Source organism: Neolamprologus multifasciatus, chromosome 23, assembly GCF_963576455.1.
Source record: "Neolamprologus multifasciatus chromosome 23, fNeoMul1.2, whole genome shotgun sequence".
Taxonomy (NCBI): domain Eukaryota; kingdom Metazoa; phylum Chordata; class Actinopteri; order Cichliformes; family Cichlidae; genus Neolamprologus; species Neolamprologus multifasciatus.
Window position 1 is genome coordinate 3,165,520 of NC_140460.1, and position 26,273 is coordinate 3,191,792.

Here is a 26,273-nt window from a genome sequence, read left to right on the forward strand (position 1 = left end):
AAGCAACAAAACAACCTGAATAGCCAGTTCGGAGCCGAAAGAGCCGGCTCTTTTTAGTGAGGCGAACCGAAAGAGCCGGATCTCTAAAAAGATCCGGAAATCCCATCACTACTCCAAACCAGAGTTGTTATTTCGAACGCTTTGCAGTTCAGCAGATCTCTGATTGGTTGAACTCCTTGAAAGCTAAGATTCTAACAAATGACAATGAGGGTAGACGAGTCACGTGGGTCGTAACGTCACGTCCGACTCAAACTACGGCGCGCGCTATCTTTAGTGTCAAGCAGATTGAGTTACCGATCCGCTTGGTCGTTTCAGTCGTTAAAAACGTAAAATGACAACAATTCAAGACTCCTAGGAACGCTGGTGTGAATTTGTAACCTCTTAAAGAGAAGCTGGACTTGTATTTGCGGTAGGATGCCATACGTATTAACCATCGAAAACATTACCTGTTTCCGTTAGCAAAACATGTCAGTAAACAGACAAGCTAGCTGACGCTTTGCACTCAGTAAATTTATAACGCTAGCTTGTTGTACAAAAGTACTGGTAACGCTGTCTGCATGACATTTAAGATATTTATAATACAATTAGGCAAAGCAGAGTAACTGAAGTAGGGAAAGTTGTCTATTTGTAACTGATCAGAATGGATATAAAAGGAATTTCCTTGAATAGCTAATTGGTAAGAGGGCTTGGGAGTCATTTTCAGTGATAACTTGGATGAAAAAATCTGTTCCCTGGACCGCAGTGCACGTCTTTCATCATGTCCCAGACCAACACTTCTCTCTTGGACGAGGTGGCGCAGTGGAGTCAGGAAACCTGTCGCCAGGAACTCAAGTCTGTCCTGCCAAAGCTCACTATATCCTCTCTAATGTTTGTTGTTTCATCCAAGTTTCAGCGTTGTAAGCTTATGGTTCATATTGTCACCTGTCTCCATTACAACCCTGGAAAAAGAACCAAAAAATAGCATTAATCCTGTAGCTGAAATGATAAAATAGGTAGGTCGGCATTATATTGGAAATCACCCTGTAATGCATTTTTCCCTTAACTGTGTTCACTCTTTGCATTGTCAGTCTGACAGCTGGGATGATCACATACGTGAGTTTCCTAATTACACACTTAATAATTACAAACTTTGGTATGACTTGCTGTTTAAGTATAATATGACACCTTTACAGGCATATTGAAGATAATTACGGACATGTTCCTCCCTCATATTGGTTTGCCAGACTTGGAGGATGAATGCTTCTCCAAGATCTTACCAAAGGTATCCTGATAATTGCATAATATGTGAATACCATCTATGGCATTTGTTTAAAAAAGTAGATACAGTGCTCTTTTATTATCAGATTGTTGATACAAGTAACTATTTTCTTTTGAATAACTGCTGTATTTCCATTTTTTTTTTTTCCTTAAAAATTTATTTCTTTAATCTTTTTGAAAAAAAAAAAATCTCAAATGTTTTCAGGCTGTGACGATGTTTGACAGCATGATGAAAGAAATCATGGACCAAGTCGGTGGACTTTCAAGTCAAAACACTGAACTTTGTGCCTTACTGAGGAATATACTGCAGGTATTGCGACACAGTGCATTTCAAAATGGTACAGTGGAACCCATACAACTTTTTACATGCCGTATCATGTGCATTGCTCTAAATTTTCTCCCAAATTAAACCCTGGATTATATTGTGACAAGATTCTGTTCTCTTTTTCAGGCAATGATGCAGATAATTGATGCGCTATCCACTTGTGTGCGTCATGTTGGCTCATTGGAGGAAGCCCCTGACCTGGATTCTATCCGCTCGCTACCAGCTTGTATCCTAAAAATTCTGAAAGAAACGTTTCAGCACTGCAAGGTCAGAATATTTCGTTTGCTGGTAGCTGTTATCTTTATAAACCAGGTGTTCTGTGAAGTCACTGCATGTGTTTTAGTTTTATAACATTAATATTAATAACCAAGCTGACTATGTTTTAGTGGCTGCTCAGAAGTGGTTAATTACATAAATGTTTATATTACAGTTATACACAGCTAAATGCTGATGCTAATCTGAGTAGTGCAATTAGGATTTTTAATATTTGTTTCAAACACAAATCTGTCAAATTTAAGTGGTTGAAAATAATTCTAAAGAACATTTTTAAGTTTTTCCTCATCTTGTTTAAACCAAATGTGTCATCAGTGCAAGAAATTGACTGAAAACAGATTTGAAAAGCATCCCATCATACTGCAGCAAGAAATATAACCACTTAGCAATGCAAAAGAACATAAAAGTAAGGCAAGGCAAGTTTATTTGTATAGCACAATTCTACAACAAGGTGATTCAAAGTGCTTTACATAGACATTAGAAACAAAAACAATGATTTAAAATTAATTAAAACAAGCAAACAAACAAACAAAACAGTATATAAAATCAAAAATCAAAACAGATAAAATCAGAACAGTAGATAAAATCAGTAGTTAAAAAGTAAGTTTTGAAATTTAAGCTTAAGTGCGGATTTGGTGCTTTATTCAAATGCAGCTGAGAACAGGTGAGTCTTCAACCTGGATTTAAATAAACTGAGTGTTTCAGCTGATCTGAGGCTTTCTGGGAGTTTGTTCCAGATATAAGGAGCATAAAAGCTGAATGCAGCTTCTCCGTGTCTGGTTCTGACTCTGGGAACTGATAAAAGACCGGATCCAGATGACCTGAGGGATCTGGAAGGTTCATACTGGGTCAGGAGGTCACTGATGTATTTTGGTCCTAAACCATTCAGAGCTTTATAGACCAGCATCAGAACTTTAAAGTCTATCCTCAGACAGACAGGCAGCCAGTGTAAAGACCTCAGAGCTAGTAGTTACAGTTAATTTTAAATTGATTTGTACCCCTAAAGAGCTTTATCTGAAGAAAACAGAGTTGATCAAGCATATTCTGTCTGTTGTCCACAGGACAGTGAGGTGGTCTACTGTGGCCGTCTGTCCCTTGTGGCTGACTTGCTCCAGGGATTATTCAAGGAGGCTTATTCGCTTCAAAAGGGTCTTTTAGAGCTGCTGGATAAGATCTGCCTTGACAACAGCGCCTCAGATGAGGACGTCTCTGATATTGTTACAGGTGTGTTCAGTTGTCTGTGCAGGTAAACATCACTATGTGTTTCATATTTTCTCACTTTCTGTGCTCTCGAATCTTAATGCAATCTTCAGTTCATTTGACATATTTTTCACCTTCCTCAGTGATTCATAGTCTGCTGGATATCTGCTCTGTTATCTCCAACCTGGATGTAGCGTTGCATGCAAACACGTGGAAGTTCCTCATCAAGTTAGTGCAATCAGTGTCATTAAACTTTACGGTTAACTCAATGAATTTTTAGTTTTAAGAGTTGGGCGAGTTTATTGGTTGTTATAAGTATTTGAACGGGCTGTTCTTTTGTTCAGAACGAGTCTGAAGTACCAGTCATTGGTTGAGGAGCATCTACATCACAGTGAAATCAGCAGCCGCCTTGTTGACAACCTGCTGACATCCTTCCACAACTCTGTGGAGCTGGCTGAACAGATTAAACATGCTGGCTTACAGGTAGAAAACCTCTAATTATAAACATGTGTATATTGTAATTCTCTCTCTCTCTTTCTCTGTTTACTTCTAAAATAATGTCAGTTTGTATTATATACAAAGATTGCATCTCAGCATATTTGTGTCTTTAGTGACTTGATGCCAACTGGAGTCACAACAGTGACAGAGCAAATGCTGAGTGTTTCCTGTGCTGTAACCCTTTGTACTTACAGAAGGACTTCGGTTTCTTTATAAAAGTGTAGGGTCACCCCGGGGACCTTTTGTATTGGTGCTGTTCTCTTTTTATAGGAGGCCACGCAAAGTCCAGAATACAAGCTGTTCCAAAAAAGTGCAAAGATGTGCAGATTTTTTGCCAACACTTTGATTCATTACATAAAGGTAGTTCAAATTAGGATTTATTTCAGGTGTTTTTTACAGCATAAAAACGTTGGGCTGTCTTGTATCTTATCTCTAAAACACATTTCTTCTTTTTATCCTTTTAACAGGAGTTCAAATTTTTTCTAACAAAATCTTGTAGCTGCTTCCACCAGCTCTACCTCCAGATCACGAGGTATCGGTTGTTTACGTGTCATTTTAAAAAAAAAAATGGATACAAGTCACAGTTTTTAGTTTATGTTTAATACTGATTATAACAATGTGGCTGGTGTCTTTCAGTAAATTCCCTCCCAGCTTGTGCACTCCAGAACTGCCCATAGCTTTGTCTCAGGAGCTAAATGCAGCAGCTCTTGTTCCCATGGATGCCTTCCTGCTTCAGCTGTTGCCTTTAAGACCTTTTGCTGAAGCTGTCCTCCAGCAAGACCTGCGTAAGTGGAAGGTTTATCTTCTTGGACATTTTCATGATACAGTAGTGACTTTTTAAACTCAACAATTACAGTTTGTGCACTAATGACATTCCACTGGCATATGACACATAGTACGCTGCTCAAAAAAGTTCGTAGGAACACTTTTTAATCACGTTATACTAGAGCTGGGCGATAGAACGATAACGATATGTATTGCGAAATAACTTTTTCTTGATAGAAAAATTAAACTATTGCGATAGACCTCACCGCTCTTGTCCTCTTAAAAAAAAAAAGAACAGCCAATCCAAATTAAGTAGCGCAGAGCCGAACCAATCACAGCCGCAGCGTCACGTCACGTGACTTGTTATGTACAGCACAAGTGCCAAGCCGCACATGTGTATTTGTTTGGGAAGCAGCCAGCCGGCGTGCCGCCCGGGTAATGGAGGAAATGAGTGCGCCGACTAGAGAAAAATCAACTGAGAGCGTGACCGAAGGTTACCGAAGAGAAAACAGATGATGGTTCCAACGCCGGAGAGATTGTTGAACGGAAGAGCCACAGAAGTTCCGTAGTGTGAAGGTATTTCGGCTATTTCAAGTCTGAAAAAAAAAAAACAGAGTAGCGCGCACTGTAAATTGTGCCGAAAGCAAGTCTGGAAATACAATAATCTCTGACTGGAAGCGCTAACTCGTCATTCGGCTTTTGTCAGACTAAAGTAACAGTTAAAACTGTTTGAAAAGCTAAGCTATACAACAAGGAGAGATTGAGAATTTCCTTTTAGTTCTCAGTTTATTTGATATTGACAAAAGTTAGTCAATTTTGTCTGATCTTCTGTAAAACAAACTAAAATTTATTTTTAGAATTAATATTTTGTTTCTAAGTGAAATTGACAATTTAGTCTGTTTTGTTTGTTCTATTTTGAAACTTAAACGCTTTAGCGGCTGCCTTTTGTGTAGTTTGCAATATTTGCCTTTATTTATCTGAAAAAGTCTCATGTTCCTTAAGTACATCTACCCTTATTACTTATTATTATGGGAAATAAATATTTAAATCAAAACAAGCTGCTGATTATTTCACATTTTACTTGTGAGCAACGGCACATTTAAATCTTACAAATATAGTTATTTGGCTTATATCGTGATATATATCGTTATCGCCTGAAATGAAAAAAACATATCGTGATATGAAAAAATCTCATATCGCCCAGCTGTACGTTATACCATCAAGTCACTTAAATTTCTGTGATATTGATATGGTCAGTTAAGAAGTGGATTGTTGAATCAGTTTCAGTTGCTTTGTGCACAGAAACAGACTTGATGAGGGTGGCCTGAGGGCTCAATGTCACCACGGTTGCTTTCAAAACTTTAACTGAAAGCTGACCTTTGCTACATTTGTATTTTGTCGTGATGTCGCTATAATGTTTGTAGATGCTGACTGTTAGAGATTGTACAAAATGCTGTCTGCAGGTTTAAGTCCTGAACATGAGCTTCCACACTGTCTGTTGCTGGTGAGCGTCATGGGCCAGCTGGCCGGCCAACCTGAGGAGGTGCTGCAGCTTTGGTATGCAGGGAGTCAGTTTTCAGAAGAAAATATCAGGTAATAATGGTTTTAGATGATTTAATGAGCAGTAAAAACTTTAAAACACTTGTTTTATTGAAGGACCTATTAGTAAAATTTACTAGTTTTATGAGTTATTGATCTATTATTGACTTGTTTGGTTCACAAAGTTAATTGTACTTTTCATGTTTTCACAGTGCAGTTAAATGCAGTTAAACTCAAGTGTAGCTGAATAATTATGAATATCAATTTAGCCTTTACGGTTTTACTATCAATTTATTTTTAATATGCAGTAATGTTATAATAATTACATCCCACATGGAGCAATCTCTTTTAAGCTGTTAGGAACAAGTGTCTTAGTTAGCAGCCTTGGAAAAGGTTACATTCATGTGTGCTGAATTTAAAGTAGAAAATAGCTTCTTTTGTTGTGTAGTGTTTTTATGTCCTTCAGTGTGTCATCTTTGTCCCCAGGCTTCCTCTCTTCCAGGCCGTCTTCACTAGTTTCCGGCGTTGCTATACTGAGCGTAAGGTCCCGGTGCTGTTGCCTGGGGTGATGTTGAAGGGTCAGGCACAAGTCCAAGTCACTCTGCATCAACACATCTGTGTGCACCTCTGTGCCAGTGTGGCTTGGCTTCCCCCTGAATACTTCCGTGTACTGGTGAGGTCAACACAACAACACACACAATACTAGCAGTATGGCTCTTATACTGTTCCACTTAATGCATAAGGGACACTTTAAAACTGTTAATCTGATGTGATGTTTCATTTGTTGTAGACTGTAAATGTGAAGACCACGAGGTAGCATACAGTCATGGGAAAATAAATGACATTATTTGTTAATGATATGGTGTGACATATCAGGAAGTAATAATAATTTTAAAAAAGCTAGTAGTTAACAGGTTTAAAAATGAAATACAACCTGAGATGAACAGCACGTGACATGACACCACAGCCGTGCAGTCTGGCACTCCTTCACTTGTGCCTGACAGCTGGTATGAAGTGAGAGTGCTGTGATGCTGTGTTTGGTTTTTATATAAAATGTGGTGTTTTCCATTATGATCAAACATCTCCATTTGGTTTGGCTTGTCTGTCCAATACAGTTTTTCAGAAGTCTTATGATTTGTTCAGGTGCCGTTTTCCAAACCGAAGCCATACTGCGATGTTCCTTTAAGAGAGACAATTTCTCAATATTAAACAAAGTTGCTTAGTACATACTTGTTCAGCTCTTTTGTAACTGTGTTGCTGTGAACTTTAAAATGGAACGTGCCGACTGAGGTTTGAAGAGTTAATTGAATGTAAATTCTGTGTTCTCCAATAGTCCACAGCACAGCACCATCGTCCTGTATTTACTTTTGTTGCTCCCGCCCCAGATACATCTGGCCAATGAGCGGGGGGAACATTCTCATGTGGTTTGTAGTGATGCATTTTGGTTCGCTTGGAGTTCGTGCGTGTGTGTGTGTGTGTGTGTGTGTGTGTGTGTGTGTGTGTGTGTGTGCGTGTGTGAGAGAGAGTGAGAGAAAACAAAACAAACCACAGGTAATAAGACATTCTAAGGACCAAAATTATGTTTGCTATGCCCTGATCTGAATTGACAGATGATACCATGATTGTATCATTTTAATCTCCATCCGGTAGTCTTGGGAATAAATCAAACCCAGCCTCTGCCAAGGAGTGAAATATGTTATTTGTAATAATAATAATAATGGATTGGATTTATATAGCGCTTTTCAAGGTACCCAAAGCGCTTTACAATTCCACTATTCATTCACTCTCACATTCACACACTGGTGGAGGCAGCTACGGTTGTAGCCACAGCTGCCCTGGGGCTGCCATATCGCGCCATCGGCCCCTCTGGCCATCACCAGTAGGGTAAAGTGTCCAAGGACACAACGACCAGGACAGAGAGCCCGGGGATCGAACCGGCGACCTTCCAGTTACAGATGCGCTTCCCAACCTCCTGCACCACGGTTTATACAAGCTGCTTCTGTCAAAATATCAACATGTTTAATACAAACTGTGGGAGCAGTACTCGCAAACAACAAGGACGTTATTAGCTTGGTCAAGAAGAAAGATTTCAGAAAGTATCCAATCAGGACAAAGCCTCACTTGAACCTAACCTGACCCCCGACATACGCAGCCATGGGTGATTGTGCCAAGTATTTATATTTAAACATGCTAACAATAATATACAGCAATAGATCTACTTTTACAGTATACATAAAAAATAAAGTAAAATAGAATAAATTGCCAAATAAAAACAAAAATAAAAGGAGTTTTATTCTAAAACATTATGTGATCATAAGCTCTTTATATTAATCACTGTTAAAGACTGAAAATACATTATTAGGTTGTGTGTAATCTCGTGGTGACCATTAGCAGTGTGTCACTGCAGGATTTCCCTCGATTAAAAGCTTGTTGTTCTTCCGTGTTTCTGTGATAGCTCAGTATTATGCGTGTTTTTTGTTTTTGCTTTTTTTCAATTTTCCCACCCTTCTCCGGTTTATCTGACTTCCCCTCTTCTTTATTTCCTCTTCTCAGGAATTTTGCTTGGTTGAAGCTGTACTTCAGGCTGATACTCAAACAGCTGTGTTGGCAGCAGATGTTTGGTGCTTTACAGCACGGTGAGAGTGAAGAGTAATGTTACTTTTTGGGTCTTTTTGTTTTGCTATGCGGGACCTTTAGACTGATTTCAGATATTGCTTGTGAAGATTTTGTTTATTAATTGAATCAAATGCTTTTTTTTGGTCTTTTAAATCTGTGCTGACAGGTATGGGACAGCAGAGCTTTGCCTACATCATGTCCTCCTTATTGCTCAACTGGTATGTAGAGACCAGCAAAATGCACAACGCACAAACATATTGATTTGAAAGTGAGACGTCACAGCAGACAGTACTTCACGACATTTTGAAACGAATGAAATAGATTGGAGCTGATAATAATAACAATTATTAATGAATTCAATCATAATAATTCACGTGTCACTTTCAGTAGTGCACAGATCTAAATCCAGTTGCATTAAAGGAGAAGAACACACACGATTAGGAGTGTAAGCCTACATCTGAATCTTGCCTTCATTAGTTTGGAGAGTCTCTAAAATACTTTAACTATGGCCCGACAGCCGCTCTCAGTCTTTGGCTACGTTCACACTGCAGACGAAAGCGCATCAAATCCGATTTTTTTGACCCTATGCGACCCATATCTGATCATGGTGTGACAGTGTGAACGGCACAAATCCAATATTTTCAAATCCGATCTGTGTCACTTTCGTATGTGGTGCTGAATCCGATACATATCTGATGTTTTAGAAAGCTGCTGTTTGATGGTCAAGTCGCATTAAATCCGTCTTTTACGTCACTGACACAAGACAGACGCCAATTATCAGCGCCCGAGAAGACATCGCGAACGCTTCCTGGCCATCCGGTGAAACTGTTGGGAAGACAACGTTGGAGAAACGTGAACATTTTATTTGTACTGTATAATCTGCAGATTCTGACAGAAATCTGCAGCTATCCTTTGAAGCAGCGCTCCTCTAAAACAGCAATAAGGATCATTATTTTGTTATTTACATTATTATGTAAATAACAAAATAACTTAAAGCAAAAATTGGGAAACGTGAAGTCCAGAGTCTTTATATTAACGGCCATCAGTCAAACAATACTGTTGCTCTGGGTCTAAACAGATCGCGTTGTGCGTGACGTCTTCTTTTGCGCATGCGGCCGCTTTGAGCGTTCACACTAGAGCGCGTTTGCTGTCGCATTTTATCTGTAGTGTGAACGAGCAGACAAAAAGATCAGATTTGATCAAAAAATCAGAATTGAGCATCAAGACCTGCAGTGTGAACGTAGCCTTTGTCTCATGCATCACTGCTCAAAAAATAACGTCTCAGTTGTTTAAACAGGCAGATTGTCAGACATTTCTCTTACCTGTTTGTTTTGGTGCTTTCACTCAGCTGTTCATCACCCCTCCCTGCTGCTCCCCTTCTTCTCTTTCAGGTGAAAGCATGTGCCACCGATTGTTACCAGGCATCACATCTGGGCACGCTGCTAAAACGCATGTTTTTTCTTATGACGCCGAACCACCAGGTTAGAATCCCTAGTGGGGAAAGATTTCAGGGAAATAGGAATTATGCTAGAGAGTCGGCCTGCACTGTATTAAAGTAAATTACACAAAGACTTTTGCTTAATTTACAAATAATGAAATACATGGATTCATATTTAAACATTAAAATGGTTGAAAAGTTGGTGTTTTTTCTTATCGGGGCCTGCAACAATTAGAGGCAAAGACAAACATGTAAAATGCTGGACAGCAGAGCAGCACTGATGCTACACACGCTTCTGAAACTTTACCGGAGTGATGAGTTTGTAATTGAAGTCCCACATTCAGTCAAATTCAAATTCAAATTTTATTTGTCACACACACACAACCATACACAGTATGACATGGGGGTGAAATGCTTGTAGCTGCGCAATGCCCGACCATTAAATGACAGAAAAAAGTTTTACAGTATTTACAATTTACAGGTTACTACAAAATTTACAAATTAACTTAGAAATTTACAGTAAAAAAAAAAAAGTGCAAATAGATTATCAAGATTATAAATTATAGGAATTATAGGATTATAGGAAGTGTGTGGTGGTGCGTGTGGTGATGTGATGTGTGGGAGAGTCCAGTCCTACACCTGGTTCAGGGCCCGAATAGCCTGGGGGAAGAAGCTCCTCCTCATCCTCTCTGTTTTGGCCTTAAGGGAGCGGAAGCGCTTCCCAGACCTCAACAGTGAGAAGAGTCCATTGTTGGGATGGGAGAGGTCCATCATAATCTTCCTAGCTTTGGACTTGCACCGCTTGGTGTAGATGGACAGCAGGTCAGGGAGCTCTGATTGAATGATGCGTTCGGCTGAGCGCACCACTCTCTGCAGATCTCGTCTGTCCTGCTTGGTGCTGTTCCCAAACCAGCTGCAGATGTTTGCCGTCAGGACGCTCTCGATGGTGCAGCAGTAGAAGTTCTTGAGCACCTTCAGTGGCAGATGGAAGTCTCTAAGTCTTCTGAGGAAGAAGAGACGCTGACGGGAATTAAGATGTAGTCCCTGTTAACATTAGCTCAGTGAATCCTTGTACCGTCCATATAATTTGGAGTAGAGTGCCATTTTCTGGGTTTAGATGATGCTTAAGAAATCAATAGAAACAACTTCAATGAATAAAAAAATAATCTTAATAAATAATGTCTTCTCCCATAATCTTATGTATTTATTTTCACAGATGGAGCTGGTGTCACATTTTCCACCCGCTGAGATGGAAAACCTTCGGGTTTGGCACCATGTTCTCCTCAGAGCTCTTTCTCAGGACATCTGCCGGCAAGTAGTGACAGAAATCACTGGTTTAACTGAAAAAGTGCTGGCTGACTGGCAGAATGGAGGATACAAACTGGGACAAGTCGGCAAAGTGGTGAGGACAACCTCCGCAGTGGGATGTAATGGGAGTCTTGCACCCCATCGCTGAATCTTTTTAGCATGGTTTTATCAAGTGAAGGCCTTTTATTGTTTGTGCAAAGGACAAAACAAAAGTCAATAATAAACTTGTACTCATTCATCCTTATTATTATAGCCTTGCATGCAACAAAGACAGTTATTTGATGTACAAACATTAAGGCCGCAGCATCGTTTGTACTTGTGCCGTGACGATGGCAGCTTGATTATCAGCAATAAATGATGTTTGGACTGTGATAACCTTTTTCCTGCAATAGACTGTTAGTGACCTTTCCATTGTTGGCCTATGAACTCAGAGCTTCCAGTGAGTAATAGTTACGCAGCTGAGATTACTAACACAGAATGGTTAATGGTTGTTTTTATTATTTATATCAGTCCATGAACACACAATCTTTCGTGAATGAAAGAAAGTTCCTCCTGTTACCAGAATGCAGTGCTGACGTCTCTCCTATCGGTGGTTCGAGGCCAGTCCTCTCCCGAAGAGCAGTGTGTGTTGTCTTCTGTGAGGATGGTCACACAGCTCTGGTTACGAATGAGTCCAGACCAGGTAACAAACGGTACACGCACAAACAGGTGGAGTAAATGAGAAGATGCAAGAGCAGTAAACTGTAACCTGCCATGCTGTAGTTGCAGACCCACCCTGTGCTCCAGTGGACGCTGCAGCCTCTCTTGTCACTCTCGGCTATTTTAGTGAAGCACATTGAACCTCACGTGATTTGTCAGGTGTGTTGTTGGCCGTCACGTTAACATTTAAAGAGGGCAGAATAAATTTATTGATGTGTGTGTCTGTGTTATCACAGGCTCTGGTGTGTCTGGATGCTGTGGTTTCTCAGAAGTGTGCAGATTGGTTCCTGCTGGCTGCCTTGGAGTTTCTCTGCTCTCTGGGGAAGATTTTTGTCCCTCCTGACAGCCAGGTGATAAAAGACTTTTTACAAATGATGATTTTAATTTTGGTTTACTTGTCTTTCTATTGTCTTCTTTAGCCTACTGTTGTTGCTTTTAGTTGCTCCTAAAGCTTTGAGCCTGCAAGTCTCCTCTATATTCCCCTCCTTCTCTCTCTCTCATATATATATATATATATATATATATATATATATATATATATATATATATATATATATATATATATATATATGAGAGAGAGAGATATAGATGTATAGAGATATAGATATGTATAGAGATATAGATAGATATATATGATAGAGATATATATAGATATAGAGAGATATATATAGAGAGATAGATAGAGATATATATATATATATATCTATATCTATATATATATATATATATATATATATATATATATATATATATTAGATATATAGAGAGATATATATAGAGAGATAGATAGAGATAGATATATATATATATCTATATATATATATATCTATCTATCTCTCTATATATATCTCTCTATATCTATATATATCTCCATCATATATATCTATATATATCTCTATCATATATATCTATATTATATATATCTATCTATATCTCTATACATATCTATATCTCTCTCTCTCTCATTCATATATATATATATATATATATATATATATATATATATATATATATATATGATGGAGATATATATAGATATAGAGAGATATATATAGAGAGATAGATAGAGATATATATATATATATATATATCTCTCTATATATCTTCTCTATATATATCTCTCTATATCTATATATCTTATATATATATATATATATATAGATATATAGATATATATATATATATATATATATATAGATATATATATATATATATATATATCTCTATCATATATATCTATATTATATATATCTATCTATATCTCTATACATATCTATATCTCTCTCTCTCTCATATATATATATATATATATATATATATGAGAGAGAGAGAGATATAGATGTATAGAGATATAGATATGTATAGAGATATAGATATATATATATATCTATAGATATATATATATATCTATCTCTCTATATATATCTATCTCTCTATATATATCTCTCTATATCTATATATCTTATATATATATATATATATATATATATATATATATATATATATATATATATATATATATATATATATATATATATATATATATATATAGATATATATATAGATATAGATATAGATATAGATATAGATATATATATAGATATATAGATATATATATATATAAGATATATAGATATAGAGAGATATATATAGAGAGATAGATAGAGATATATATATATATATATATCTCTCTATATATATCTCTCTATATCTATATATATCTCCATCATATATATATATATATATCTCTCTCATATATATCTATATTATATATATCTATCTATATCTCTATACATATCTATATCTCTCTCTCTCTCATATATATATATATATATATATATATATATATATATATATATATATATATATATATATATATATATATATATATATGAGAGAGAGAGAGATATAGATATGTATAGAGATATAGATAGAGAGATAGAGAGATATATATATATAGAGAGAGAGAGAGAGAGAGAGAGATATATATATATATATATATATATATATATATATATATATATATATATATATATATATATATATATATATATATATATATATATATATATATATATATATATATATATATATATATGAGAGAGAGAGATTTTGCTGTATAAAGGAAAGTTCGTGATAAGAAGCAAATGATAATAACCATTTTTATTTTCTTAAAATAAAAATAATAGAAACAAATTAAGCATTTTTTTCTCAGTTATGACCCGTTTTGGTTCCAGAGTCAAATTCTTCCGAGGCTGAGTGGCCTGTTTGGAGTCCTTTTGGCTGACGAGTCTTGGCTGGTGCAGCAGCACACCCTGGAGGCCTTTTCTCAATTTGCAGAGGTATTAATTTATAAGTCTAACATAATTTTCATATTACATTAAATTCATACACCGTTGAAGCTTAAACGTAACCTTGATATATCCTTCTGACGTCAAAGAATACAAACCACGAAGAAGTAATCTCTCAGAGTTTGAGTGTCGAAGAAACCAAAACCAAAGTGGTTAATTATCTTAGCAAGGTAAGGGAAATCTATTATTTGTTCATGAACATGTGTATAAAAACGAAGCATGGTGAAGTTGTCATTTCTTTTGCTGCAGACGGTGAATGCGCAGGAAGGCAATGAGTTACGGCTGGAGAGGCTCAAACATGAGACGCAACACATCAAGCAACACAATGAGAAGCTGGAGTGTAGCAAAGAAAAGCCTTTCAACAAACCACCTTCTGAAGTTGTTCCAGACTCAGAGGTTAGTTTAATCAACTTGAAATGTATTCAGTGTTTCTGAATATGCATGTTCATGCACAGTCTTGTCTCACATACACGTTTCATATTAGTAGTAGCAGGCTTATATTAAATTAAAGCTACCAGAGCATAAGGAGACAGTGCACATTGCACAAAAGCAGCCTGGATTCTCATATTTTATTGGATGTCAGAGATGATCAGAATCAGTTTTATTTTGCTAAGCATAAAAAAAACCAAATACTTTGTTTAGCAGTAAAAGATTTGAGTGAACGCATCCAACTTCAATGTGACTGTTTGATTGGAAGTCAGCTTTGTCAGATATATAAATATGGCAGTGGGTAAGATTTGTTTTTGATATTTTTATCACAAGATTTTGCTCTCCAGGTTCAAACTGTGTCCTATGAAGTACTATCATGTTATATCAATACCAGTTTAATTAACAAGACCTTTATTTTTCTCTTTAACTATTCATCCCTCTCAGCCATGCCCTAAGAGAGCTCGACAGGAGAACAGCGCAGAGCAGGAATACAGCCGCTATATCCAGACAGCTGAGAGTGCTTTAAAAGCCCTTCAGGCTCTCACTGATGGTAAAACTAACAGTAGTGCACCACCTCCACAGTGGCTGGACTCCAGACTACAGGAGCTCCAGACTCTCCTAACCCACATCACTACAGTCAGACCCAGCAGCTCGAGATAGTTTTTCATCTCAGGGTGTTTGCTTTCTGTATGGAAAACCCACAAAGTCCCCACAACTTTTGCTGCTATTGAAAATGGTTTCTCTCTCTTTTTAAAAAATGTTAATCTTTGTTCTTTTTTTTTAATTAAACCTGTTTCTGAAACTTGAAGCATTTCATTTATTTTAGCTACAGCTTCGAGTCTTTCCTGGCTGGGTCGCTGTATGAAATATTGTACTGTAAAACAAAACAGTAAACACATTTGATACAGTAAGTTTTACTTTATTTCACCATCAACCCAAAAGCTACTAATAAATTATGCAATTCTGATTTCACATTCATTCAAAGTGCAGGCCTTCAGTTAATCAAACTGACTCTTTTTGGGAAGACCCAGTGTCTCCGAAACATTTCTTTATGCCACTGGTGAAAATAACCCATAAAGAAAATGAGCAGAGCAGATGAAACAGGATTACATTCACCTCTGATTGGCAAATTATAAATGGCTTATTTTGTCCAAGTCTAGCACCATCTGATGAAGAGCTGATCGTTCCAGTTTAAAAGCGAGTTCTCATAATTAAAAATGATAAAATCAACATAACATAAAAAGCCTTAGCCCATCCCTGTCATTACCATCCCTACTGCATCATGTTAAACTTCTAGTTTACTGGTCTGTTGGTGAAGTGGCACTCCAGATGTGGTGCATGGGTTTCAGTTTTCCAGTGGTCAAGTCTTTTACTGCAGATGGAAGTAATGGATCAAACGTATTCACCAGGCGTTGTCCTCCCAGTTCAGGTCATCTTCATCTCCCCAGCCACCTGGTTCAGTCTTTGAGAGAAAAGAAGAAAATGAAGAGGTGCAATCATCCACTGGGAAAAATATTTACAATAGTGGGAAATTCTTAATTCTCAATGATTGTCATTGACGGTCGCTTTTTACCGCTCAGCTGTTAAAGGCTAATGGGCCACTGTCCCCACAGTGGGCAGATGGCATGGGCACCCATGTTTGTGAATGTGAGAATGAGGTGACAGAGTTTTCAAATTCATACAGTAGGTGCATCTACTAAAAATCTTAAAAAAGGTAATCTCAGTGACCTTAAATTCAAGGTCAGAGGTCAGTTTTTCTGAAAAGCACCTTGGATTTTGAATTTTATACTGTGTATTTTTATACATGCATTTGAATCTCTTCTGTGTCTTCTGGCTCGTAGGTTCTTCAAAATCATGGCAGCTGTGTTAAATGGTTACAGGTTGCAGTAATTTCCAAAGTTATACACAGAAGTGTAACTGTCAAAAGAATTTCAAGTCATGTTGGAACCTACTGTCACTAGATAAAAGTAAAATTTGTTGGTGGAAAAACCAAAACATCTAGTTGTAAATGGATGGATTCTTATATAGCGCTTTTCTAATCTCCCAGAGTACTCAAAGCGCTGTGTACAACATGCCTCATTCACCCCCACTCATACAAGCACTTCCTTCTTTAAGTGCAATCTAAGCATTCGCACACATTCACACTCCGACGGATGCATCTGAGAGCAACTTGGGGTTAGTATCTTGCCCAAGGATACTTGGCATGCAGACTGGGGAAGGATCGAACCACCAACCCTTCCAGTCAGTAGCCGATCTGCTCAACCACCTGAGCCACAGCCAACCCAAGCCTAACGAGCCTGTGTTTTCAGGCTTGTCTGCATATCTAAAAGTTCTACAAACCAACAAGGTCTCCAAAAACAGTAAAATGGAGAAAGAGAGTCATGCCTTATAACTGATTGTACACAGATGGTGCTTCACATACAGCGGGTAAAATAAGTGTTGAATACGTCACCAATTAAAACTAAATATATTTCTGAAGGTGCTACTGACATGAAATTCTCACCAGTTATCGATAACAACTCATCCAATCCATACTGAGAAATGACAGGGAAAAGTATTGAACGCGCTTGCTTAAATGTATTGAATACTTCGCACGTGATTTTGGGCCATTCTTCCAGGTTCTTTAGGCCCCTTCTATGAACTCTGAGCTTTAGTTCTTTTAAGTCAAGTCGCTTTTATTGTCATTTTAACCACAGACAGTCGTACAGTACAGAGTGAAACCAGGCAACGTTCCTCTGAGATCCTGGTGCTACATATGACATATAACAGACAAGGCAATGGAAAGCACAAAAACAGCACCATAGCACCATTTCCATAGATTTTCAAGGGGATTCACATCAGGTGAGTGGCTGGGACATCCTAGCAGCTTTATTTTCTTTCTCTGAAACCAGTTGAGTTTCCTTGATTGTCTTTGGGATCATTGTCTTGCTGGACACCCTCATTTCATCTTCATCCTGGCAGATGGCAGCAGGTTTTTATCTCAGTGCATTTTCCCATTCATACTTCCTTCAGTGACACAAAGCTGCCGATGCTGTATGCTAAAAAACAGCCCCACACCATGACGTTCCCATCTCCAAACTTCACTTTTGGCATGATATGCAACACCTTTTGTCTTCCAAACATGGCCAGAATATATTCACCTACTATTTCCCAGGCTTGTCTAAATGTTGTTCAGCAAACTTTAAATTTGCTTCAACATGCTTTTTCTTCAGAAATGAGATTATGGCGTGGTGAGTGTGCATACAGTCCACGGTGGTCGAGTACAATACTTGTTTTCTTATAAACAATTGTTCCCGCGATCCGATATCAGGGCAAAGCATGTAATAGACACACTGGCCAGTTCACGCTTTGCTCTCCAAAACGTGAAATGTACACGCATGTACAAATTGAAGCTTCTGCAGTAAAAGCAGAGAGATATTTTATTTCAAGCCAGCATGGAAATAACCACGGGAAAGTGTTTAAACAGACATTATTAACACATTTGCATATACTTACACAGGCGCCTAGCTTAATTGATTCTGACAATTAAGGACCTTGAATGTACCAACACATTTTTTTGCTCATTACCAACTTTGTAACTTTAACATATTATATCCCCCTGCTGGTAATGCAACTTCTGCACACGTGTCCATTTCATTGTTTGGAGAGGCAAAGTGAGAAAGGAACATGATGGACCGGCGCGCCTATAACACGTTTTGGGGGTGATACTGAGTGGTATCTGCTAATTCCATGTTTTTCTGTAGCTCTACACGAGCGGTCCTTGGCTCTTGGACAACTCTGATAATTATTTTCAGTCCGCTGTCTGAAATCGTGTGGGGAGCACCCTGTTGTGTGCCTTCTTTTCTTCATATCAGCAATACTTTTTCCCTGTCTCGTTATTTTACGGACATCTATGGTTTGATTTCTATGCATGTGTGGACTGGATGGGTTATCATTGACATCTGGTGAGAATTTCATCTTAACAGCACCTTTAGAAATATATTTACTTAGGAAACTGCTGACGTGTTCAATACTTATTTTACCAGCATTAAGTATAACAAAATCAAGATCTCAGGTAGCTGTGACTGAGAACCAATATATTAAAGTATATAAAACATCCTTTCACCAGACACTCACCTCAGTCAGGTCAACTGCTGCAAACTTGGCAGTGAATGTTAAAGTATCGATGGATGAATCGACCTGCAGAGGTTTAGTGTTATCAGAAGATGCTGTGGACAGCTCTGCTTCACGCTCGCCAGTCTCTTGTAGTGACAGCACTGCTGGAGATGACAACTTGATGTCCGGCACCATGTCTGCAAACAAATCCAGCTCTGGGTCTTGCTCTACCTTTGTCTTCACCCTTATAGTAAACTCCTCCCCCAGACCTACTGAACTACTTTTTTGTGGCACTGTAGGTTTGGACTGGGGGTTTAAGGGCTTATGTGATTTCTGAGAGTTCCTTTTCTCTTGAGCCCAGCTATTGTCCCATAAGGAAGTGGCCTCTGTCTTTGTTGACTGCCGCAGTGTTGAGCTCAACTTAAGGGGTTTAGAGGAACCCAGTCTCAGTGGTTCAGGGCCATGTTTTGAAGATGGGGAAGCAGCGCCCCCTTTGGGTGGTGTAGGGATGACTGACTCTGATAAAGGAGCTGTGGGGGAGAGATCCGGGGTAGGTTCAGTGTCCTCAAAGTCATCCCACGGCTCCTCGTCTGTGTTCTGATGTGTGATTGCCAGGCTGCTAACTGGATCTGCGCCCTTTGAGGCCTGAATGTGGATCTGGACCGAATGCCCATCTCTATTCTCACTATCAGGGTCACTCCAGTCAGGCCAGTCTTCCACAGTGCCTTCTAGTCTGTCAGTCTGCTCTGGGCTAGAAGAAAGTTGGTCCATCTCACTGTCCTGATGAAAGCCATTCAAAGGCAGAGACATCTTTCTGCTAACATCTGGAATATACAAAAAATAAATTATACAATGGACCTTAAATAAATGAACAAATTCATTTGAATTAATATTATGACGGGAGTTTCTTACCCGATACTGGCTTGAGAACCCTTGGTGTCTTGCTACCCGTGTGACCAAGGACTAAGCCTTCAGTCCCTGATGGTCTAGGGAATAAATTCAGCACTTTGGAGGGTTGGGCCATCTGAGGGTGGAAACTTCCAACTATATGGACAGGTGAGGCTAAAGAATAAAAGTAAAGAAAGATGAGAGTAGCTCACTTGACTGTAGTTCTTAAAGGATTACTAGAGTGACATTTCAATCTCCAAATCCAGATTTTCTAGTTTGAACTGGTAGTCTGACTAAACTAGTAATCTTCTTTGGACGAGACACGGCATGCTAAACACACCTCTACAAAAACAGGACCTATTTACTACTACACACTGCTGCAGGAATGCTTCCATATAAAATGTTCTTGTAATGGTTCCTGGTTGATTTTTTAAAGATTACTTGTAAAATGAAGCATTTTATTTAAGGTTTTTATTTAGTAAACTCTGTATGATGCCAGACCTTTAATGCACAATCAGGTTCTGTGCACCACTTTTATATGGTATAGCTAAATTCTCAAAAACAACAAAAGCCTCAGTTTATTTGATATACGGGATCAATAATGGAAATGTACTCTATATACAGTTAGGTCCAGAAGGTTTTGGAATTTAAATAATTTTGCTTCTATACACCACTGCAGTCTTTTTTCATGCAACTGAAGTGCTGAAGGTTTTCACCTTTAATTCAAGGGGTTTAACTAAAGTATTGAATTAACTGTTTACAAATCTGTTTTTAAACTATCCCCCACTTTCAGAGGTTCAAAAGTAACAGGACAATTGACTAACAACCAATTTCATGGCCAAGTGAAGCCTGTTTTCTCATTATTTTGTGACAAATTAAGCAGATAAGAGATAGGAGAAATTCTCAATATGAGATCCAAATAAATACTGATAAAAGTAAAGGAAGCCATCATTAGGCTGAAAACCAAAACAAACCTAACTGTGAAATAGCAAAAACGTGTTAAGTGGCTACATCATCACTCACACATCTGAAAATAGAGATACTTCACAGTGCAAATGGATAATGGCTCAAAGCATGATGCTGAAACAACGCAAGATTATCTCAAGGCAAAGATATTAAGTGGCCAAGTCAGTCTAATCAGTCTAATCCCAACAGAACACAGCATGAAGACTGAAAACAAAACTGATTGCAGGGAGACCCACAAACAACCAGGCACCGCAGGCAGCTCCAATAAAACCTAGCAGAGCATCTCACGGGAGGAAACGCAGCATCTGATGATGTTCATGGATTCTAGACTTCATGCAGTAATTGACTGCAAAAGGATTTTTGTCCAGTTACAAAAACAAACTCTTATATTTAAAATTACTGCAGTTTTAGTTTGTCCAGTTACTTTTGAGCCTCTGAAAACGGTCGACATTTAATATTCCAGTAATTACTAAACAGTTTATGCAATACTTTTGCAAAAGCTGAAAATCTGCAGCTGACTGATTTAAAATCCACTGCAGTGGTTTGCAGAGGCATAACTACAAAAAAAAGTGTCTTTATCCAAAAAACTTAGACATACAATTTTAATAAATTAGTTATCGCAACACAAGACTTGTGCTGTCCTGCACTGTTTAGTTATTATTTAGTTAGAGGTGCTTTCATTGACATTTATAGACAGCGTTGCTTACTTTCAGGGGTCACTTCTGTAGACTTGGTAAAGTTAGGTGTGGTGCGTTTAAAGACCTTGGTTCTCTCTCCGCCAACGACCACCTGAGCCCCGAGCAAGGGCACCAACACCGCCAGACTCTGCAGCGTCATGGCAACCAGAGAATCACTGGTGTCTCTCATTCCTAACAAAACCTAAAGAGAGTAATAGACAAGATAATATACTTAAGAGAGTTTCATTTGAATTTTGTTCTCAAGCTTTAGACATTAGATAAAATTGGTGGCCCTGTGATCGGAAGGTCGGGGGTTCGATTCCCCTGAGGTACCCCTGAGCAAGGTACCGTCCCTACACACTGCTCCCCGGGCGCCCAATGGCTGTCCACTGCTTCACTGAGTGAATGGGTTAAATGCAGAGAGGAATTTCCCCACAGGGATCAATAAAGTATACATTATTATTATTATTATTAAATTGGTTACAATTTCTGGGGTTGCCTGTTTCACCCTGTTTAAGCTATTACCTAATCTCCCCGTCTGGAGCTTCTTAAGAAAGACTAAAGAAAAAAATTTGTTTATTGGTTTAAACATTTTCCAAAATACTGAACTATTCAGCTTCAACTGTCTTCGTTTTTTTGACAACAAGAACAACAACAAAAAAGTTTGCTTCTAAAGTAACACCCCACCTGAGGTAGGATCTGGTTTTTGAGTTCATCGTGGGAGAAAAACTCCGCGTAAAGGTGGATGTGGGTCAGCAGCACGATTCGGACATGTTCCTCATTGACCTTGTAGAGTTTGAGAAGCTGAGGAATCACATGCTTACGGTAAAGGGACATAGACAGCAGGCAATCTTCACTGCTACCACCACCACTGTTATCTGTCCACAAAGGTGAAATAAAGAAAGTTTCATAAAACATTTGTGCCTGTCAGGCAAATACTAAGTTCTGGCTTTCTCTCAGAAAATGGGATTATAAGATCTGGTTATCAGGAGCCAATTTTTGCTCAAATGCAATCTCACCTTTCTTTGGCCTTAAAAGATGAGGCAGGAAGCTTTTTACAGCCATGGGTTCTGCAAAAACGAGAGAGTTAAGGAGTTTGGGAGCAAGGCGTGTAGCTATCAACTCTTGAGGGAGGTTCTGGACTCGGTCTAGAAGAAACCTAAAAAACATAAAACCAAAACACTACGTAAGGAGAATATATATACCATAATACAAGTTAAAGAAAATTCTATCTGTGAAAAAAGTCCACATATAACCTGTAAATTATTTCTTACTTAAAGAATTCATTCTTCTCTTCTTCTGTCTTTAGGGTGAGACTGTTCAGAAAATTCATCACTTCCAGAAAGTCATTCCTGTTCACAGAAAAATTATGTTTGTTTTAAAAAAATCATTCTGAGTATTTATTGATAACTACAAATCAAACCTGACCACACAAACCTGAAAAAGTCATTGGTGAGCAAGGAACTGAGCGGCGGCCGCGACATGGGGTCAGAGTTCAGCAGGCCTGCCTGCAGTGTTTTTGTCAGGCTGGCAGCAAGCTCCTGTGACACTGAAAACAACAGTGCAAAGCATATGATAACGTACATGCAGGTTAAACCTGAAAAAATGAAATGTGATAGTCAAGGTCACCTCCTTACCATAGCCATTAAGGAGAGGAATAAGAGACTCCACCATCATCCCAAAAGAGTAACAGTCCCGAGAGTGAGCATGTTTATCAGGAAGGATTTTAAAACCCTCCACCTGTCAAGAAAACGTTTCTTGAAAACCTGTCAACACAGTGGGAAGTGCTTCTTGTCAATCATTAACTTTAACCTGCTTACCTGCTCTTCTGGAGGAATATAGCTGGCCTCTCTTGCATTCTGGATGCTTGTGAGGAACTAAGGAGTTTAGGAATAGCCAACATTTAACATAAACCTGATATTTTACAGAGTGAGTCTTCAAACAGTCTAAAAAAGTGCATTAAAACTGCTGAACTGTATATACATTGCAAGCAAAATAGCTCAATGTTTGGATAAATCTTTGCCAGCTTAGCATTAGTTGAGTGAACACACACGGACTGAATTGTGGTATTACAGTCATACAACATGTTTTCTCAAATATCAGCATGTTATGACAGTACGATTAGAAAACAGCTTAACCACTATTACCGTAGTTTTCGGGTCATAAGTTGCTACTTTTTCCCCACACTGTGAACACTGCGGCTTATACTGACGTGCAGCTAATGCATATTGTTTTTCATGCAGCCAAAAACATTTTGCCTGGTAACAGTAGACCAATAAAATTGATAAGTAGTATATATTTTTACCGGTTGTTAAGAGATGATGTAATGTTGTTTGTGCACTGTTCCGTAAAAAATACCATAAGCAACGTAATTTGTGTGTTACAGATACGTACGTATACTTAAAGGTAGCCGCGTTACAGGCGCTGTTCGAGGAAAGAAAGCATTTGCAGTATGTATTTTTGTATGTTACCATGTTGATGTTACCTTACGGATTAATCCTCACGTGTAATATTTCTGTGTAAATATCTCATATTAGAAGTGAAACGCATACGGCTTTAAAAAAAATACAAAATTGATTTTCTTTCTAAAATTAGAGCATGCGGCTTTTAATCAGGTGCGCTCTGTAGTCCGGGATTTACGGTATGTGCTTTGGCTACATGATATCAAAGTGGAAATGGTTAGCTATAATGCACAGAATCGCATCAAGCAAAAATTAAAAACAGCTCATCAGCACAAACACCTCAAACCAACTTTTAAGGACAGTGGTGGAGGGATGATGATTTTGGCTTGCTCTGCAACCACATGACCTTGGCACTTTGCTGTCATTGTGTCAACCATGAGCTTTTCTGTGTACCAAAGACCAACTCTATCCAGCAGCTAAAACTTCAAGTAGTTGTCAAACAAACAAACAACCAAGCAAACAAAAACAAAGTCTAGACCTTAAATCAATTGAAATTTGACATCATCTCCTAAGCCAATGCCTGCAAACCTCAATGAACTGAAACAATGTTGTAAAAAGAGTTGTACAAAGACTGGGTCAATATTCTTTCACTATGATGTAAAAGACTGAGAAAGCTACAAGCTACTGAATCATGATATTTACTTAGTTTTTCCACAGGACAGTAAAGAATTCTTCTCAAACTTTCTTTTTCACATGACTGCCCACATGGCTTTAATACACTTCTTACCTCAGGAGTTGCTTCAGAGAACTTGCAGACAGTCTCCATCCCTCCCAGTTTCCAATGACCATCATCACTGACAAATACAGATGAAATACAGACGTTGTTGTGGCTCGACTTACCCTGGTGGAAGAGCAAGACAAGTTTGGAACTTGCATGAATATGCATGCATGTTTAATGCAAACAGAACGACATCCGAGGGTCAATCACCTTCTCCATCTTCATCTAACTTGTTTTTCCACATGCTTTGATATAATCATGCAGAGACTGTAGAAACACTCACCCTCTCATGCAGAAAAACAAGTGCCTGCAGGAGGTCATAGATGCCTGCACAAATTTCCTCTGGGGAGAGACTGTCTAGCAGTAGCTGCAGGGGCTGCACAGGCTCTGTCACCAGGTGGATGCCACCATTCTGCACTGAGCAGGACAGGAAGCGCAGTAGACGCGGGTGTCGCAGTGTCTTCAGGTGCTGGGTGAAATGTGTGGATGATTAAGCAGGTGTAAGAATTGCAAATAATTAGTAATTTAAATTACCCGTCAATAAATAAAACTCATACTTTCACTTATTTAATTCTAGTCACAACAGAGAATACTGAAGTTGGAGGGGGCTCTTCCACTAAGCAAAAGCATGTTATTTTTTTTTCTTAATTAAAATGTTACATCCACATTACACACTTGTGTGTACAGCTCAACTTCACACACAATCACACGTGATGCATTAATTCGCTTTTTTAAAGAACTTTTTTTCTACATTGTTTTAGAAAATACAGGAAACCGACTGGAGAAGTTTGGTAAAATTGTCTCAACGATGCAGCGGTACTTTGTGTCCAACATGATCATGGCAGCGTGCTGGCTGCACACTTCCATGCATAACGCACATGAGCGACGGCAAAGGCGAGCAGCGACATCTGGAAATTACACACCTTGGCAGCTTTGTTGACTTTGTCTTCATTGCCACGTTTGTGAACAAACACAGAAGCCTGCTTTCCATCCTGGAGCACCGCCGAGTACATGGTGGGTCCGGTGGGCAGAGTCAGGAGCGGCTCCTCCAGGGTGCAGCTCCGCACCGCGCTGCTCTCCGCACCCATGACCGCGGTCGTTCTTTATGAGCAGCCACTCAGGTCATAAACTAAGCAAGCCAGGCGTGATACGTGGCAGTGCGAGTGCCTGTCAGTAAAGAAACAGACACGAGTACTTGTTATAGAGTTAAGTTGACATACCGGTACCTGTTTCAGTAAACTGGATGCACCACTTAGTGACAAGTTAGCTAGCGTCAGTTGCCTAGCAGGCTAACCTTAGCGCTACGTTAGCAAGCTTGTCATTGCTGCCCTTGTCGCTAGCTTTTCCGCCTCCAAACAACCATGCCAGTCGAAGTGTACCACAGATTAATTCAACGAGTTTTGCGAACTGCTTTAAAAGTAAAAAAAAAATAAAAAAATCCCGTCTCCTTCTTGTCAAATCACGGATGCTAACGTGGAGCAAGAGCTGTGCTGTAAACAAGGACCTTTCCGGTATAAGACGAAACCACAGAGGAGGGGTTGGTACTTACTTGTAATTACTCACTTGGTTGAATAACTTAATGTTTTTCAACTTTATTTTCAACAGATACGGGTTTCAAATCCCTTCATCATAAAATAATTCGTTAATAGGTTTATTTGTTGTTGATACATTGATACAAAAGAACAAACACCCCTCCCCGTAAGCTAATGGTTGCGACTAAAGTGGTGCGAGATAACGCAAGTAATCAGCGGAGAGTTGAGCGCCATATG

The 26,273-nt window shown here is 38.5% G+C and overlaps 2 protein-coding genes across 2 annotated transcripts; one reads left to right on the forward strand and one right to left on the reverse strand.

The window, feature by feature from the left end:
- Positions 1-228: 228 nt before the first annotated feature.
- On the forward strand, positions 229-25,967 carry firrm (fignl1 interacting regulator of recombination and mitosis). The gene is made up of 25 exons (XM_085150448.1): positions 229-409; positions 743-853; positions 1,053-1,092; positions 1,173-1,261; positions 1,463-1,567; positions 1,709-1,849; positions 2,917-3,079; positions 3,199-3,283; positions 3,400-3,538; positions 3,824-3,913; positions 4,021-4,085; positions 4,190-4,338; positions 5,782-5,911; positions 6,344-6,530; positions 8,411-8,493; positions 8,640-8,691; positions 9,865-9,954; positions 11,128-11,313; positions 11,782-11,901; positions 11,982-12,077; positions 12,155-12,268; positions 14,156-14,260; positions 14,359-14,439; positions 14,519-14,665; positions 15,143-25,967. The coding sequence occupies exons 2-25, from the start codon at positions 758-760 to the stop codon at positions 15,356-15,358; spliced, it is 2,769 nt and encodes a 922-aa protein (XP_085006574.1). The 5' UTR covers positions 229-409; positions 743-757; the 3' UTR covers positions 15,359-25,967.
- scyl3 (SCY1-like, kinase-like 3) lies at positions 15,597-25,592 on the reverse strand. Its single transcript, XM_085150449.1, has 13 exons — positions 25,428-25,592; positions 24,788-24,973; positions 24,514-24,627; positions 23,145-23,201; positions 22,962-23,064; positions 22,762-22,873; positions 22,599-22,676; positions 22,344-22,483; positions 22,012-22,202; positions 21,355-21,526; positions 19,706-19,855; positions 18,815-19,617; positions 15,597-16,160 (listed from the first exon to the last, which is right to left on the reverse strand). Exons 1-13 carry the CDS (start codon positions 25,590-25,592, stop codon positions 16,101-16,103), a joined length of 2,331 nt encoding a protein of 776 aa, XP_085006575.1. The 3' UTR covers positions 15,597-16,100.
- Positions 25,968-26,273: the final 306 nt, after the last annotated feature.

Bases quoted from the DNA above. Each gene is read 5' to 3' on its own strand.
- firrm (XM_085150448.1), top strand. From the start codon at position 758: ATGTCCCAGACCAACACTTCTCTCTTGGACGAGGTGGCGCAGTGGAGT. The intron at 3,914-4,020 runs GTAGTTCAAATT...TCCTTTTAACAG, and splicing joins CTTTGATTCATTACATAAAG to GAGTTCAAATTTTTTCTAAC. The intron at 12,269-14,155 runs GTGATAAAAGAC...TTTTGGTTCCAG, and splicing joins TTGTCCCTCCTGACAGCCAG to AGTCAAATTCTTCCGAGGCT.
- scyl3 (XM_085150449.1), bottom strand. From the start codon at position 25,592: ATGGGTGCGGAGAGCAGCGCGGTGCGGAGCTGCACCCTGGAGGAGCCG. The intron at 22,874-22,961 runs GTAAGGAGGTGA...TGTTGTTTTCAG, and splicing joins TCCTCTCCTTAATGGCTATG to TGTCACAGGAGCTTGCTGCC. The intron at 22,203-22,343 runs GTGAGATTGCAT...CTTTGTGGACAG, and splicing joins TCTTTTAAGGCCAAAGAAAG to ATAACAGTGGTGGTGGTAGC.